The 17,547-nt window shown below is 40.0% G+C and overlaps 1 protein-coding gene across 1 annotated transcript in view; it reads left to right on the forward strand.

The window, feature by feature from the left end:
* Positions 1-17,547, forward strand: part of UTRN (utrophin) — a 399,896-nt gene that overhangs the window by 284,990 nt on the left and 97,359 nt on the right. Inside the window, exon 54 of the mRNA XM_087817673.1 lies at positions 13,765-13,894. Coding sequence (XP_087673799.1) covers positions 13,765-13,894 — 130 coding nt within the window. The remainder of the gene's footprint in view (positions 1-13,764; positions 13,895-17,547) is intronic.

The following is a 17,547-nucleotide window of genomic DNA, read 5'->3' on the forward strand; positions in this document are numbered from 1 at the left end:
ACTTTTCCATCTATGTTGACTTCCTTCTTATCAAACATCAAATGCTCAGCCCCATACAGTCTGTTAGTAAAGAGAAGCAGCAGTTCTGTACCTGCCACACTCCATTCAGTTGTGTGCAGTCTAGCCTGTCACCTAAACCTGATAGGTATATGTGGAACCTCACCCCAAAGGGTTTATCTAAGTCTAGAGGGAGAATCAAGGCAGCTGAAGAGCAGTCACCCGCTGGTGGTGAAATTAACAGTGGACCACAAGTGTAGTCAAGAGATAGAGGTCTGTAAAACCAAGAGGTATAGTCCACCCCTTTATTCAGCCCATTGCTGATCAACTGCCTCTGGACTTATTTAGCCCAGAGACAATGTCATTTATCTAGCAGTTTATTTCTTTATTCAGGAAACTTCTATGTTACACCTGATATTTGCCAGACACTTTGCTAGGTACTGGGCATGCATCAGTTTGTGACTGTTTTTGCTGTCACAGATGTCACCCTCTAGCAGCAGAGAAAAGTTTGGAAAGAAGTAACGACAGTAGATATCAAAAGCACTGTAATGTGAGCATGAACACAGGCCAAGCAGGCACAGGTGAATCATGGTTATTTGTACTTGGGAAGATTGGGTTGCACTCCGTAGAGCAAGTAGCCTTTGAGCTAGAGAGAGACCGTGGAATAAGAATTCACTACAGATTTTTACCATAACTTCTGTTAGGAAAATCCTCCAAGTGAGCCCTGGTATGACTTGGAGTATGCAGTAGAGGAAGAGGTATTGCTCATTTCCCTTTTCCATTATATATAGAACAAGACTGAAAGAGAAAGAAAATACAAGTTCAGCACCTAGTACCATACTTTACAGTAGTGAATACTGAATATACTTGCTGGGTAAAGAAATACATTCATGTGTGCATGCATTTTAAATATGTAGGGAAGAATACTTCTTTATCACCCTGAGAAACTGGAGGATGCCTTAGTTTTAGCATCGTATTTAGTATTCTGATTGAGGCATCATTTTTTATGTCAATGGGATGGAACCAAAATAAATTTATACATTATATGTTCATTTAGGGACATTGACCAAAACTTCTAAAGCACTACGAAGGGAGATTTTTTAAAACATTTCATCTGCATACTGATGAAAAGTAAGCCTGTTTTCATTCTCTTTTTCATGTGGTTTTACTAGTGCTATCAAATTTAATGACTCTTCTGCCCCCTTTTTTTTTTTTACTGTCATATTATAATGATTTCAGATCCATATATGCTGATTTAGCTTTGAAAGCAAGTTGGAAGAGAAAGCCAATTACATTTTAACAGATTCTCCTTATGGTGGTCTCATTTATTTATTTATGTATTGCTTGCGTGCTTCGAGAAGCAGTGCTTTTGTGAACCCAAAAGCTAAGGAAGCCTGCCGTAGCAGCGACACTTCTGTTGCTCTAGCTCAGAGGCCTTGCATCTAGGGCCAGCTTCATGGGTGTGTCCCATGCAGTCACGGTCACTCAGGCTTTGCCCTTAGAAGGGCCCTGTGCTCAGCCTTCTGCTCTGCCGCCAGCATCTTGAAATTCTGAGCACTGTTGGACCAGGGGTCCTGTGATTTCACTTCGCACAGGGTTTGCAAGTGAGATAGCCAGACCTGCTTGCATCAGGAGGGAAGAAGGTCACGTGTATGTTTTGGCATCCGTGAGCCAGCACTTCTACTGTAACGAAAGCCTTTCTGCTCAAGTCAGTAAACCATCCGAGCCCCACGCTCACCCACATGCCCCTCATTGTGACCTGCGATGTCTCCTTGTTAGCTTCGTGCTGGCTGGGTTGTGATTAGTGGTTTCTTTTTGGTCCCCCCTTTCCTGTTGACTCACTGACTCTTCTGTTCTGTCTCTTTACTTGACTTTTAGGCCACTACGCCAGCCCGGACTCTCACCTCACTGGTAGCTCCTGCTCAGTCTCCTTTGCTGGTTCCCCCCTTTCCCCTCAGCTGCCTAAAATTGGGATGCGCCGGGGGTCAGGCCGTGCCAACTTCTCTCCTCCTGTTCCTTTTTGAACTTGTCTGGTCCCCTGGTTTTTTCTAAGCCATCTATATGCCAACCACTCCGAAATTTATATCTATTTACATGTCATCTCTACATGGAAACCTAATAGGCACCTCCAACTTAATATTAATATGCCCATACCGAATTCCTGAACTTGCCCCTAAAACTTCTTTTACCCAGTCATCCCCATTTCCATGGGTAGAATTCTATTCCAATTGTTAGGTAAAAAACAATAATTACTTCAACATTGTCTCCCTCTCATATTCAGTTTGTTAGGAAATCTTATTGGTTCTATGTTCAAAGTACAGAATCTGAATTTGACTACCTACTACCTATGACAAATTCTTCATAGCTACAGTGATCAGTTTGTGTGTGTTTTTTAGCACAACGGCCAGAGTTTTCCCATTCAAGTAAATCAGAAGTCTTTGGTGGTTCTCTGTCTAATTCAGAATAAAAGCCACAGTCCTCATGGTTTTTCAGACACTACATGATCTGACCTACCTCCATGATCTGCTCCCCTCACTATTACTATTTCCTCTCTTACACCTTGGTTTCAGCCACTCTGGCCTCTTGGTGTGCCTTCAGTCATAGCTCCACGGTGCCTTCTATGTCTAGAATTCTCTTTCCCTGATATCCACATGATTAAGTCCAGTGTTTTCAAATATTTCCTCCATGGCACCTTCCCAATGAATGCTACCCACATTTCTTTATTTAATTGTAACCCCCTTCCCAGCATCCTTAATCTCTCTGACACTGTTCTACATTTTTCTTTTTCTCTAGCATTTGTCATCTTCTAATATAATTACTTATTTTCTGTTGTCTCTTTTACTACACCTGGTACTCTAGATGCCCAAGAAATATTTGTTGAATGTTGGATGAATGAAATATACCCAAAGATAATATGTCCTTTGGTATGAATGTTCCTTTTCATCTCTATTTAATCCCTTTTTACTTATTCATGTTTGAAAATATATTACGTTTTGGTAATATTTCTACTTTAAATAGTTGAATCTTTAATAAAGGTAAAAGCCTACAAAAAAGTAAGCAGCAGTCTTTTCTCAAGAGCTAGACCTAATTTCAATTACATGACATACTTGAAGTTGTAAGAAAATTAATCAACACCATTATACTTTATGCTTTAATATTGTTGTCAGCTAAGGGGTTATCTATTTCCCTGTCTTAATACTGCCTAAATTATTCAGAACAAGAGATGGAAAGATTTTTGTATGAAGGGGAAAGAATTGGCATGTGTTGATTGCTGAGATAGCATTTAAAATGTAGCTTATTACTTTACCTTTTTGTGCTGAATACTGCCAGATTCTCCCAGTGTTTGTGCTTCTCTCTTATGTAGAAATTTGACAACTTGAGAACTTGATGATTTATGATTCCTAACAAACCTAGGGTGTAGCTTAAACACATGGACTCTCTCACTCAGTAACTATGGTGTCATGTATTACAATTTATAAATAATGTAGCTTCAGAGATTTTACTGAAGTAAAACATAAGGAAAAGTTTTATGATTGTTACAGATAATAGAAGTATGCTTCTAAACATATTTGCAATTCTTAATAATGCTGTTCTTGAAAAGTAGTAATTTGTTCAATGATAAATGATCTTGATTTCATTTGGCAATCCTTTCTTAAAAGTATAATTTTTAATTATGCAAATAATATTGTATTATAGATTTTGTAATATCAAGAACAAAAAGTTGGTCATAATTTTACCACTGTAACACAAATATTTTCATTTTGCATTATTTCTTTTTTGCATATTCACCTTTCACACAGTTTTAATAGAGTATATAGGTTTTTATTCTATATACTTATATTCACTTAGATATATATGTCATTCCTGTTTCTTCACATTGCTATGTAGTCATTATTACAATAATTTTTCAAAGTTACATAATGGTCTCTAGTGTAGCCATACCTTAGTGAACCTAAATATTTTCCAGGTGTTAGGTATTTAAGTTGGTTTCAATTTTTATGAATCATAAATAATGTTATAATGAAAAGTTTTGTGTTTGTAGCTTTTTTCTGGATTATTTTCTTAGGATATATTCCCAAAGCTGAAATTCTTGTTTCACACAATATGCACATAGTAATGACTCTTGTCATATTGCCAGTCTACTTTCCCAAATGATTGAACCAATTTCTGCCTCCAGCAACATATGAAAGTGAAGGTTCACTCCATTCTTGCCTGTGGTTTCTCATTTTGGGGCCACTTTATGGTGCATGTTGTATTTTTTGGATTAAAAATGCTTGTATTTCATGTCAGTATGGGAATTTAGAGAGCAGGTTTAGGATGTCAGATGTCTGACTCAAGTTTCTCTCCCAAAGAGAAGGAAGAGGTGAACTGATTGGGTGCTTTGATTTAGTTGGGCCTAGAAGGGTAGGGAAAAAGTGGTCCATTGTTTGTTGAATGATCAGTTGGAGAAATTTGGTATTTATATCAAATTAGAGTGTGTGATGTAATCTGGCTATTTTTTTCCCCCTTACCACCAAAGAGATTAACATTATTATTTTATTCTGGTACAGATTGGTTTACAGAAAGATCCTACATTTATTTGTTTGCTAATCTAAAAATCAAAAGTGACATAAGAGTCTTGCAACTCAGTTTTATGCTTAATGAATACTTTGGCTTAATCTTGGAGGATCACGTAATTCCATTTTTCTCATAAAGAAATAATTTGCCCCACCCAGCCAGCGTGGCTCAGCGGTTGAGCATCGACCTAGGATCCAGGAGATTTCGGTTTGACTCCCAGTCAGGGCACATGCCCGGGTTGCGGGCTCCATCCCCAGTCAGGGGCGTGCAGGAGGCAGGCAATTGATGACTCTCTCATCATTGATGTTTCTATCTCTCTCTCTTTTCCTTCCTCTCTCTGAAATCAATAAAAACATATTAAAAAAAAGAAAAAGAAAGAAAGAATTTGTCTCATAGAATTGTTAAATTCAGTTGTTGCTGCTAACGGAGGGTTGGGTACTCAAACTAGATAAAACAGCTAGAACTTTCCTCCACGTGTAACTTCATAGAGGTTGAAGAGAAAAATTCAGGCTCAGAGAATGATGGTAAGATATTAGATTAGTGTGTTTTAACAGTAGCTGGTTATTCGACAGCACTGAATAGTTTTAACATATGTTTAAATTCACTGTCTCACCTGTGCAGTTACATAGAGTGAGAGAATTTCATTATTACCATGCAGAGAAGTTATGGGGCAAACCCAAGGACTCATGGTGGGTAAGGGTGTGCCTACATGGTACCTACTGGGCTGTAACACAAGTTTTTGGGTTGCAATTTCTCTCTGGTTTTACTACACTACAAAAAAATTTTAACTGTCTCCTTACTGTTTTATACACAAATACAGTACATTGAGTTTCCATTCTACCCTCCGGGGCATAGATGCGAGCCTTCAGAGAAGGTTCAGTCTGATGTAGGAGTCAGGTCTGCAGAGAGGCCAGGACAGGCATGCGTGCTGAATGTTCCAGCAAAGCAGATGCCAGGAGCTGTAGAAGCGTAGGGGAGGGAGGGCTGGCTGTGCAGGGGAGCCGGTGATGTTTATACTATAGTGAGGTAGTATTGGAGCTGGGTCCCTACTGGTAGGAAGGATGACCCTAGTGGATCTCTTTGACTTTGACCAGTGAGTGTCAGTGACATTGCTAAGAAAGCACACAGATATTGTGTCCTGAGAAATAACTTTTTCTATAAAGAGATACTAGGAGATGGCTACTTCTCTGCTTTACTGCTCAGAGTTATTTCATGCTGATTTCTTCTACAAATCAGCTTTATATGAGCTACTCCCATTCCCCAGGAGTTTTCTTCCTTGATTCCCACTTTTTCTTTCAAGTCAGTTTACTTACATCTTCATTCCTTCACCCAACAGATATATGTATTGAGTGTTACAATCTAAATAATGAAAAGGAGCCAGCCATTAGAGATTTGACGCAAAAGCTTTCTGAATTGCAAAGGCCATGAGGCAGCAAAAGCTGGGCATATTCTAGGAATGGAAATAAAGACATTTAGGCTAAAAATCAGGCTTGGAGATCAAGGAAGGTCCAGATCTTGGTCAGTTTAGAATTTGTTCTGAGTGCACCAGGCAACCATTGGAGGGTTTTAGGCAAAAGAGCAAAAGGATCTGATTTATCTATAATTTTAATATCATCTGGAAAATGTAAAGAAAAGTGCTTCCCAGTTGATTTTGGCACTTGATATGCAGACAACTTGGGTGCTGGCTTTAGGTTAGAGAAAGGAGAGGAGACAGGTGTGATTTAAAGAGGGGATGGCACCAGGGTTTAGGACATCTACATCCTCACGGTTCTTCTTCCCTGTTTGTCCAGTGTGACAGGCTGCCGGTTTAGGCTGGAAGAAGATGGCACCGACTCGCCTCTTCCTCCAGGCTCCCTCACACCCCACTTTCTTACTAAGAGACTTGCAGGATCCGCCCATTTCGGTGCTCACAGGAATAACTGATACATTACGGCCGTTTGCTGGGCCAGTGCCATGTTCATGGCGGAAACGAAGAGCAGCTGATTGACTTGTGAGACTTTCTGTCTTAAGCCACAGCCAGTCGCTTCTTTATATACCTTCTTATCCCTTAATTCCCTGCTTTTCCCACTAAATTGAGAAATGTCCCCAGGCCACTGCAGAAGGATCACTGAGAATCTCTCTTCAGGCAGTTCGAGTTGAATGAGGGCTGATTTTCTCTGCTGTCTGACTTTGAAGGGGGCAGAGAAGTGGCAGGAAAAGTGGGCTCTGCTAAAGGCTGGCTCCTAGGAATCGTTGTGAAGGAAAACTCTGATTTTGTGTAGTTAAATTCTGCTATTGGAATCAGGCCTTCACTAAGCCGATATTTCAGAGCTTCATTTGCCTTCAGTGAGCATGCAGACACCACTTGTAGCAGGGAAAACAATGAGAGACCACATTACCTCGCCTGTTTATTCTGTTTACTTCAATTGCTTTTCCCCTAATTACCTTTAAATCTATTTCCAATTTCTTTGTCATAAGCAGCGCACATATTTTTGATCAGGTAGCTCACGGCCCCCTCCGCCTCCCTCCCTGCCCTGTGTATCTCTCTCCCCAGTGCCCTGTCTATACTCTCTCAGAGGTTTGTGGCACTTTCTGCATCCTCACTAGCATTATTCTTTCCTCTTTAGTATAAATTCCTTAAGAGTTAGGATCATGGCTTACTAATTGTTGTTTCTCTTGTGCCTGGCATATTTCCTTATAGACTGTATGAATTTAGTATCTGTCTTGAAATTTTTATTTTGGTGGAAATCTTTGTTGGAAAATTCTGTTACACTCTCATGCCACCTTAGGATAGGAGAGAAGAGGAATATTTTCTTACAGCCATGGGACAATCATGGTGCTCTCCATTTATTATTCTTGGCTCCCGAGGTATCTGAGACTATACTCCCTTATATGAAACACCTTAGAGCATACAACTGTTAAAACAGAATTTCAGTTTTATTTTTTGAAATTGTTTTGTATCTCTCTTCCTGTTAAATCAATTATAGTCTACCGCTTGTGGCCAAAGCTTCATTTTACATGGATTTGTCCACAGGAGGCTTGAAGCTCTTTCCATCTAGGTGCACTAGAAGGGAAAATGCGTGAGCTTTGTGACAGGTTGCCACACAGAGCACTTTTATGTCAATGGCCAAGGCTTGAGTCAGCAAGGGAGCCAGATGTCAGCTGTATGGAGATCTTTCTTCAAATACCACTGTCCTTGAGATGCCTTTGTGACCACTTATATAAAATATTACTCATCCCCACACCTTCCCAAACCCTCCCATTCCCTCTTATCCTGCATGGTAGATTGCTATAATAACGAACCATGCTTCTTTGTCTCTAGGACCCTGTGCCGAGGATCATTGCTATTCCCCTCCTCAAGGGAGTCACCATATTTCCTCACTGCCTTGAACCTCATGACTTGCTTCAAACAGTGGGATGTGGTGGAAGTGATGTGCCGATTCTAGAACTGCACTAACTTATATGCTAACCTTTAGCCACATGTGACTGTTTATACTTAATTACAATTAGAGAAAACTTAAAGTTTAGTTTCTCAGTTGTACTAGTTATATTTCAAGTTCAAAACAGCATAAGCACCTAATGGTTACCATATTGGACAGCATAGTTTTAAAGCATATCTGTCACTGCAGAAAGTTTTATTGGGCAGAGCTGTACTAGAGCCTGTGCCATGGAAATCTTGCAGCTTTCACTCTGCCCTTTGGGAACACTAATCACCATGCTTTGAAGAAGCCCAAATCCAGCCTACTGGGCAATTTGAGACCATGTAGAGGGAACCCAGGTGCTCTAGCCACTGTCCAGTGATAATTTCCAGACATGTGAGTAAGGCCATCTTGGACTTCCAACCCCATTCAAACCACAGATGACTACAGCCTCAGAAGTAATCACTGCTGGCATCAGCTGGGCTGCTGGTCAAATTGCCAGCCTATAGAATCATGAAAAATAAACCATCATTGTTTTAAGCCAGTAATTTTGCATGAGTTTGATACACAATAGTGATAATGGATATAACTTTCAATCTAATCACTGTGGTAGTTTTGAAACTGTTTGAAACTATGCCCTATGCAGTTACCTCATGATTAGGATGTGGTACAAAGAGGGCAGATGGAATGAGCTCATACCAGTTTTTTTAGTGAGATCAGTTCTTTTTTTAGGGAAAGAAAAGGATATTTGCTATTAATAAAATAGTGGCCAAATAAAATTTCAGCAAACTGAAATACTTAGTACTTATTGGCTGACAGATGATAGTAGAAAACTAACTTTGCATCTGAAAATTATTTATCAATAATTTGCAAAGTAGGTAGTTCAGATGATCAGTAGTTATTCCATGGAATTCAATAGTTACGCCAATATAGAATAATAAGATTCAGGGACTCTGGCATATTTTGCTTGGCCACATTTTAAGGTTTTACGTAGTACTTAATCCCGAAAGCATTCCTTCTTTTATTCATTATTTCTCAAGCATATGTTGAGTACTGTACATATATATAGGCAGGCATTGAGGAAACCTTCGGATGGTTAAGACATGAGCCTTACCTTGGAAGAACTCACAATGTATCAGGACAAGCTGTGTTAGGAATACAGAATGCTCTGGAAACACTGAGGTGAGAGCATCCTAAATGTATGGGGTGAGCCATTACTTTGCAGGTGGGTGGGCATAGAGGTTAGAAAATAAACATTACCTACAGCACCTTTGTAGAAGAAAGAACAGAATTATTTTAAGAACAATTTTGAGATGTTGTTCACCAACCATCAAATTCACACTGTTGAATTGTACAGCAGTGGTTCCTGGTGTATTTCCAGTCGTATGGCCAGCCTCACAGTCTAGTTTAGGACATTTTCTTTATCCCAGAAAGAAACCTCATACCCATGAGCAGTGACTCCTCCCTCCCCCTGTCTCCCTGTCCTGAGCAAGCACTTGTCTACTTTCTGTCTCTCTACGTTGACCTGTTTGGGCATGTCGTAGTAATGAGCATTTGGGTCTGGCTTTTTTCACTTAGCATGATGCTTTCAAGACTCACCCATGTTGTAGCATGTGCCAGTATTTCGTTTTTATTGCTGAGTAAGATTCTGGTATATGGATATACAATATTTTATTCATCCATTCACCAACTGATGGATGTTTAGGTTGTGTCCACATTTTGGCTATTATGAGTAATATTGCTGTGAACATTCATGTACAAGTTTTTGTGTGGACCCATACTTTCAGGTCTCTTGGGCATATACCCTAGGAGTGGAATTGCTGGGTCATGTGGTAACTCTACTTTTAACATTTTAAGGAATTACCAAATTATTTTTCAAAGTGGCTGTACCACTGCATCATGCCACCAGCAGCATATGAGGGTTCCAGCTTCTTCACATCCTCGCCAATGATTGTTACTGTCTGAGACCGAATTGTTTTGAATGAAAATACAAAGTCATTAAAATAGGAAAAATTCCAATTAGTTTATGTTATGCTCATTGAAGGCAACCCATGTATAAGTCACGTGATATCAGAACCTAAAGCTGAATGCCACTTTGTAGCTCTGTATACAAAACAACTCTGTTGGAGCCTAATTGTCTTATCATTAATGTTCACCAGGTGGCTAGGCAATGCTGCTTTTTTCATGTCTAATTGAGAGGGAAAGGGTGGTGAAATGATTCTATGTGTAATGCTGTTGAAAGTTAAGCCCATTTCTGACATGCAATTAAATATAATTGAGACAGAACAAATTCAATAACAAAATTAAACTTGCCAAATAGGGTATGCGCAGATTTTATTCTGTGTATGCTGTTCTCTCGGGTATTGGGGTACTGAGTTGGCAATGGGGCTCGAGCCCAACATTTTTCCTACTTGGCGTGGTTCCCACCTGCCCACACCTGCCTCCCCTACCTCCCTACCTCCCTTGGCATATCAGAGGAGTTCACGAGACAGCTCCCGACAACACCCTGTTTAGAGCACATTGTTTATGAAGTGCTGGAGTTTAATGTGGTCAGGAAGGAAAATTCGATTCTCCAGACCCATGCAGCTTTCTGAGACTCAGATTTGTTTTTCACGAATCTAGGAGACCTGACAATGATATTATAAAAAACAAAATTGCAAGTCTGACAGTCACTCCCCAGCCCCCTTGCCCAGCTCTCCAGTGGCTTCCCAGTGCCCATTGCTGGGTGGGTCTCAGTGCGCAGCACACTGTGCAGTGGTCTTTGTGAGCATCGTCTGCTCCCCTCTCCAACCTCGGCTGCCGCTTTATCTGCATTAAATGTTTGCCATTCCCTGAGCGCTCACTGTCACACGGCCTTATTCTTCTGCTCGTGTCTAGTGTCCTCTGTTGGGAGTTCCCTTGTCTCTGCAAGGCTCAATTTCAGAGCCGCCCAAGCTCTGCTAGGTCCCAAGGCATCGATGTGGGTGCCTTTTTCACTGCAGTGGACAAAAACAGAAAAGATCCTTGGCCTTGTGGAGATTACGTTTTATCTGAGAGACAGAAAATAAACAATAGATATAATAACTAAATACCTGCCTTGCACAGTACAGGCAATAAGTGTAGGAAACACACTAACGGTGACGCAGAGTGACGGGCATGGGACAGGTGGTGGAAAGGTAGAATGCTCCGCTGAATGAGGTGGGTGGGTGGGCCTCACTGGGGCCTCACGGATGAGGGATCTGCCATGTGGATTTCCGAGGAAAGAGCTTTCCAGGCAGAGCCAACTACCAGCCAGTGGGAAGATCCATGGTGACAGCATCCGTGTGAAATTTGTAAAATTCCAGCCATCAAGGAAGTTGACCGGTCAGCTTTCCCCAGTATCCCTTCTGTAGACAAATATATTTTTCCATTTGGATTTTTGAAATTCTAAAGAGTCTCAAGATAAATCTCTTTTTGCCATCTCCCTACCCCACACCCCTACCCAATGTACACTTTGAGAACTAGTAATAATCTAGAACCCCCCCGTGAGAAACTTCTGTACGCTGGAATCCTGTGAATCCTATCTTCTTTCTCCACAGAGCTGGATTCAGCCTCTACGAAATAGATGCCCCATAATTGTTCCCCTGGGACCAGTCCTGCTTTTGTTCTTCTTTCTCCAGTCACATTCCTTTATGTTCTGTCTTCTTTTAGCTTTAAACTTCCTTCCACATCATCAACCAGTTGGTGTTTCCTGTTTTCTCATTTGTGCCAAGTCTCTAAATAGTGTCTGTGAATCCTCCATACTATTGGATAAACCAGCTCCTTCTAGCAGCTTGTGTTCAGTAGGTGCATTCCTGGTCCTTCCCTTTCGGAAAGAAGAAATCTAGCACAGCCCTTGAACATCATGTAAAAATCTTTACTGCTCCCACATTTACTGGTTAGGTTTGGGTTTGGGAGATATATACTCTTGACCACTACAATTTTTAGAAATACTTCTATATTCCCTACTGGTTTTCACTGCTAGCAACCTTTTAGGTAGCATACTTTCTCATATCATCATTTTACATTTCCATTTGGTTTTGGAAGTAAATACTGGTATTTGCATTCATCTGGAGCTTCTTGCTCTAACAATAATCTGTGTTAAAGGAATAACTGACTTGAGACCCATGAATGTGTATATATATTTCTAGATTGCAAATATATATTCCCCGTTTCTCTTGTGTCTCCTTTATTTCTGTATATCAGAAACTTTAAATGTCCGAAGATCATCTTATTTTCCTGGGTGTCACACCTTGGGACTTCTTTGCAACCTGCATTTCTTAAATGAGGTGGTGGAGGTTTTATCATTTCCCCCCCAATGTAGTCATTTCATGCTCATAGGTGATAATTGATCTGGAATTTATTGTCTTGTGCTTGTTTAATGGTCAGTCTTTGGTTATATAAATGATGGGAAGAACACGTAAATGTTATCTATGGATTTTAGAGAAAGTTTTATTTCATCTCATATCCTGTACATTATTACTGTGTCTAGGGTGTGGGTTGGTGTTCACTTTTATTCTTTCAGTTTAAAATATTAAAGTCATAATTGTACATAATTTAGAAGTCAAAAATATTTACAACGCTTATCACAAAAAACCAATATTCTGTCACTCCATCTCAGTCTACTCCTCACCAGCTCTTCTCATCCCTCCCCACCTGATGGTCTTCTTCAGCTTCATTACCAGTATTTTCAGGTGTTTAGCTCCAGTTTTTGACATCAGACGAATATTCTGATTTTTAATGTTTATTTTTTACTTACTGTGGAAAAGTGTGGATTTAGCCTGGAAATATTTCATCGTCGCAACATAGTATGTCAAATGCTATTAATAACAACAGTTGTGTTTAGAAGGAAAGACTGTATTGATTCTAAAATACTACTAGAGTGTGATATCTTAGAAAATGAAAAAATAAATTTTCATAATGTGTTGCCAGGGAACTGCATTGAAAGCAACATATTAGAGCCGGGAGGTGTTTACGTGCGTAGTTTAAGAGAATAACAACACTAACAACAATTTTTATTTAGCTACAGCATCAGATAGCACATGAGGAAATCTTCATTTACTCTTACTTTGCAATAGCCATGGGCTGAGTTTTGTTGTTTTTAGTCGATTAGAGTTTTAATCACCAAACATTTTATAGGAGCATGGTGAAAGTTTATTTAACCCTACTTAAAAGAACAAAAGTACTGAAGACAGACTTTACTGAGAATCATAGATTTGCATGAAAAACCTCACTGGGGAAAAACTATAATTGCCTCAGCATGAGAAATGGAACATATTTTAAGATAATTGGAGACTGTCTTTTATGTGTTCTCTGGTTTAGTTTTGACTTCATGTACTTTAATTTGTTTCAATCTCCTAATTTTTTTTCTTAATATATTCTAAAGAATGTAAAACACTTCTGAGGATCTCATTACTACTTATGAAATTGCTTTCTTCTGTGCCATTGCATGTAATTTTTTTGTCAGTCAGTCTTATTAGAAAAAGTGTTCTAGAACAGCCTATTATTATATTTTAGCAATCTGACCTAAAAGTACATTTTGTGTAAGTTCAAATACACTGTCACAATTTCTTGCAAAGTGGTGGTTGTTGTTTTTTGCACATTTAAGTTCGACAGGAATCGTGTTTTTGCTTTTATTCATGTATTTCATCATTCATATGTGTAAAATTTACAGTTTTCACCTCTGACTTTGCTTAAATGCTGCTTATTAGTCATCCCCGGGACGAGCGTGGTGGGAAGCGGTCTAATTCAGGATGCCTCATTACTTGCTGAGCACATTAGTTTACAAATGCAACTTTTGCTTCTCTTTGCCAAGGCACTGAGACGTGAGTTAAAGGAGAAAGAGTGCTCCGTCCTGAACGCCATAGACCAAGCTCGAGTTTTCCTGGCTGATCAGCCCATCGAGGCCCCTGAAGAGCCAAGAAGAAACCTGCAGTCGAAAGCAGGTGAGACTGGTTTCCTCCGTGCGCCGTGAAAACCCACCTGAGGACACATAACCAAAATCACGTAGGACGTGTCCCTAGAGCATTTCAGCATCTGATAGTTAAAAATGTTCTTCCAGTATTTCAGGATTTGACATTAATTTGTTTTCTTCTGGAAATAATTGAATCAAATTTTATTATTTAACAAATGTCTAGGCTGTAAATTACAAGATGAAGGGCCTATATATTTCAATATCATTTTTTTAAAAGGGAAGTAACTGCAGAAAGTTTGACTTATTAAAAAGCACCTTGGAGCTAAAAATAATTTCTTTAAGAAATAAAAATGTACATTTCTTATATTTAAACAAATTCTATGGCAAATAACTGCAAGTAGAAAAATGGTATTTAAATACAATAGTACATAGATGAAATATTTAAATATCTATAAAATAAGATTGTTTTAAACTTCTGTTTTTCAAGATTACTGTTTAAAATAAGACATTAAAGTGCTTTTCTTTTACAAGCACAGAACAGAATTTATTTAATTTAAAAATAACAAGCTGTACCATTTATGTACTTTGGTTTAAAATTGAAATAGTAACTACCTTACTAGCAGGTAGCAATAAATCACATAAATTTTGGCGCCAGCATATGTCTTTATTATGATATTTCACTGTTGGCAATAAAAGCATTTTGATGCATTTTTAAAAATAAACAGGCCATTCAAAATAGTTCTCAGCCATTCACGTAGTAAAAGCAGACCTGAGAGCCTGCCTCCTGCTGTGTCCAGCAGTGTGATTCAAGAGCATTTTTTTCTTGTGAGGGAAGTACATTTGGAAAATGCTTTCTTTGACTGCAGCTGGAGCTGGATCAGACATTTGGACAGACAGCCATTTTCCTACTCAGCCTTTCTCGGCGAAGTTCTGCTTCAGTCTGAATAAATTTCCCATAAGGTCATGATTTTCTCGACTCTTTTAAACCTAGTTTTGTATGTGTGTCTGTGGGACACACATGCAGCAAGCACACTTGCTATCTTTGTTAGCATTCGCTTGTATTTGCTGCTGGTGATGTCACTCTTTCCACTCAGCCCACTGGGGACCTGAGTCGTTGTCCAGTCTCCACCTTTCAGCAACCCCCAGAGTCTGCAGATCACTCAACATTGTTATGTTGATCTTTGAAGAATTACTACTTCTGAGGACTCAGTTAGATAGGAGTCATACACACACACAGCACACACATGTGCACACGTGCACGTGCAGACGCGCACATAGTAGGCGCTTACCGCGTAGCTGTTGCGTCGGTGGAGGCCTGAGCTGAGCACTGTCTGGTGGGTGGGAAGTGACCAGGTTCAGGGCAGAGGGGCGACCGTGCTGGGCACCATCAGAAGCAGCGGCGCAGCGGGGAGGGCGGAGCGGCTGTGTCGGGGGACAGTCAGGTGCCTGGGGGACAGGGCTCGTGCCGGGGCCGGAGGCGCGGAGCTTGGCCGTGCCGCCTGGCTCAGATGACGGAGGCCCTGGGAAGCACAGCACAACACGCGCAGGTAATGCAGCGAGAAAGAAGGTGCTACCGTCGCCGAATGTTTTTAAGCTTGGAAGGAAACATGCGAAGTTCACTCGTCTCTCCTTATCCAACTTCCAGTCGACCTTCAATCTTTTCTCATCTCCTTGCTTCCCCAGAACTTTCCAGAGAGTAGAGGAAACGTTTTCACAATAAGCTAATTCATAGCAGTAAAAAAGTCTTATGATATCACTAAAGCTTCACTCTAAATTTTCCTCCTCAGCGATCAGTTTAAAGGGTTAAAAAAATTGCTTCTTGAATTCTTATTTTGCTGTTCCATTCTGGATGTCTCTAGCCCAATTTCACATACTATTTTTGGGAGGCAAGGAAGAAAGTCATGTCACTGTAACTATGACATTTTTGTGTGTTTCGTTGGTTTTTTATGATTGGCAATTTTCATACTTTCTCCTTTCCTGGTATTATTATTATTTTTTGTAATGCTGGCAGATTTTACCTGCTGCTAAAAGTAAATGAAAGAAAATTATCCATAATGGCTTTTATACTTTTGTTGTTTATCATGACTCCGTGCCACTGCTATCAGAAATAGAGAGCATTTCTGACACATTAGTTACCTTGGGTGATGCTGCCTAGGGCACTCATTGTTACAGGGGATGGAATCAAATCATGATTTTAAAAAATTCTTTCTAGTAAGCATTTATTTACTGAGTATGTGCTATGTGTTCTGTGCCATGGGGGACACCAAAATGGAGCCATCTATTTGTAAGTAACTATTCCAGAAAATACTTCCTGCCATGATTATTCTTTCCCAGTGTCTTTTTTTCTTCCAGCTCTTTTTTTTCCCTTCATTTGTTCTATTATCAATTATAGTGTTATATGTATGTTTATATTTTTTAATGGTAGCCTATGGAATTTTAGGTTATTACTGAGTAGCACAAGCATGAACTGTTCTCAGACATCTGTTAATTGATAAATACCATTAAAAACAAGCAAACTGTTTCAACTGAATGATTCGTTGCTGACAGAGAATCCCATCGGGTACGCTTTGCTAGTATGCCCCCTCCCCAGTTTTACAGACACATAATTGATATGTAAAGTTGAGTAAGTTTCAAGGTGTACCACATTTAATGCCATCGGATTGTTTCCATTTTATTTTCATCACCTGATTTATGTGTTAAAAGTGGAACAATAGGACAGTAAACCTCTCCTGATCCTTTGTATTGTTCTTGCACTTCTTACACTGCTTTCTGCTTCTCCTGACTATTTCGATGAGTTGGGCAGATCCTACAGTATGGCTTCTCTTCTAAAAATAAAAATAAAATCACAAAGTCCAATAAAATATTGTGTGCTGGGCAAGGTCATCAGCTAAAGTCGGGTAGATCCAGGAAGAGAGCACTAATCTATGTTGGTGACCTTGTTAACCCCCCGTTTTTTTTTTTTCGTTTTTTTTGTTTGTTTGTTTTTTTAAAAATATATCTTTATTGATTTCAGAGAGAGGAAAGGAGAGGGAGAGAGAGAGATAGAAACATCAGTGATGAGAGAGTCATTGATCGAGCCCGCAACCCAGGCATGTGCCCTGACCAGGAATCGAACCCCGATCGCCTGGATCCCAGGTCAACGCTCAACCGCTGAGCCACTCCCCGGCCCGGCCACCCCCCATTTTTTGACTGGCTTCTAACAAACCCCTTCATTTTTATCTCCTCTCTCTCTGCTCATTGGCCGCTGACCTCCTGGCTCCTTCTTGACTTTCAGTGTCAAGAATCTCCTGAACCTGCACCAATGTTTCTTGGCTTCTCCCGTGTTCTTCCAACCTCCCTTTGCTCTTCTTAATCCCGAATTTGAATTCCTTTGAAAAACACACAGCTGTATAGCAAGAGCTCTGTGGGACCCAGCCACAGTCAGCCTTAGCCCATTCCTGCCCCAAACCTCTTGAGGTTATCAGGGAACACTTGTGCCTTCTTAACTCTTCATCACCTACAGCTCAGGTTAAAAGTCAAATGTGCATAGAGGAATTAGAGCTTTAGGCCTGCGTCGCTCTCCACGCCACATACAGATGCAGCAGGCGCGTCTGCCAGGGACGTGCACACACACACATTTTATGACTTGAGCTTATGGCATCAGTTTCTAAATAAAAGTGCTAATACCTTAACAAGACATTTCAC

The sequence above is a fragment of the Miniopterus natalensis genome, chromosome 5 (genome assembly GCF_054644295.1).
Source record: "Miniopterus natalensis isolate mMinNat1 chromosome 5, mMinNat1.hap1, whole genome shotgun sequence".
Taxonomy (NCBI): domain Eukaryota; kingdom Metazoa; phylum Chordata; class Mammalia; order Chiroptera; family Miniopteridae; genus Miniopterus; species Miniopterus natalensis.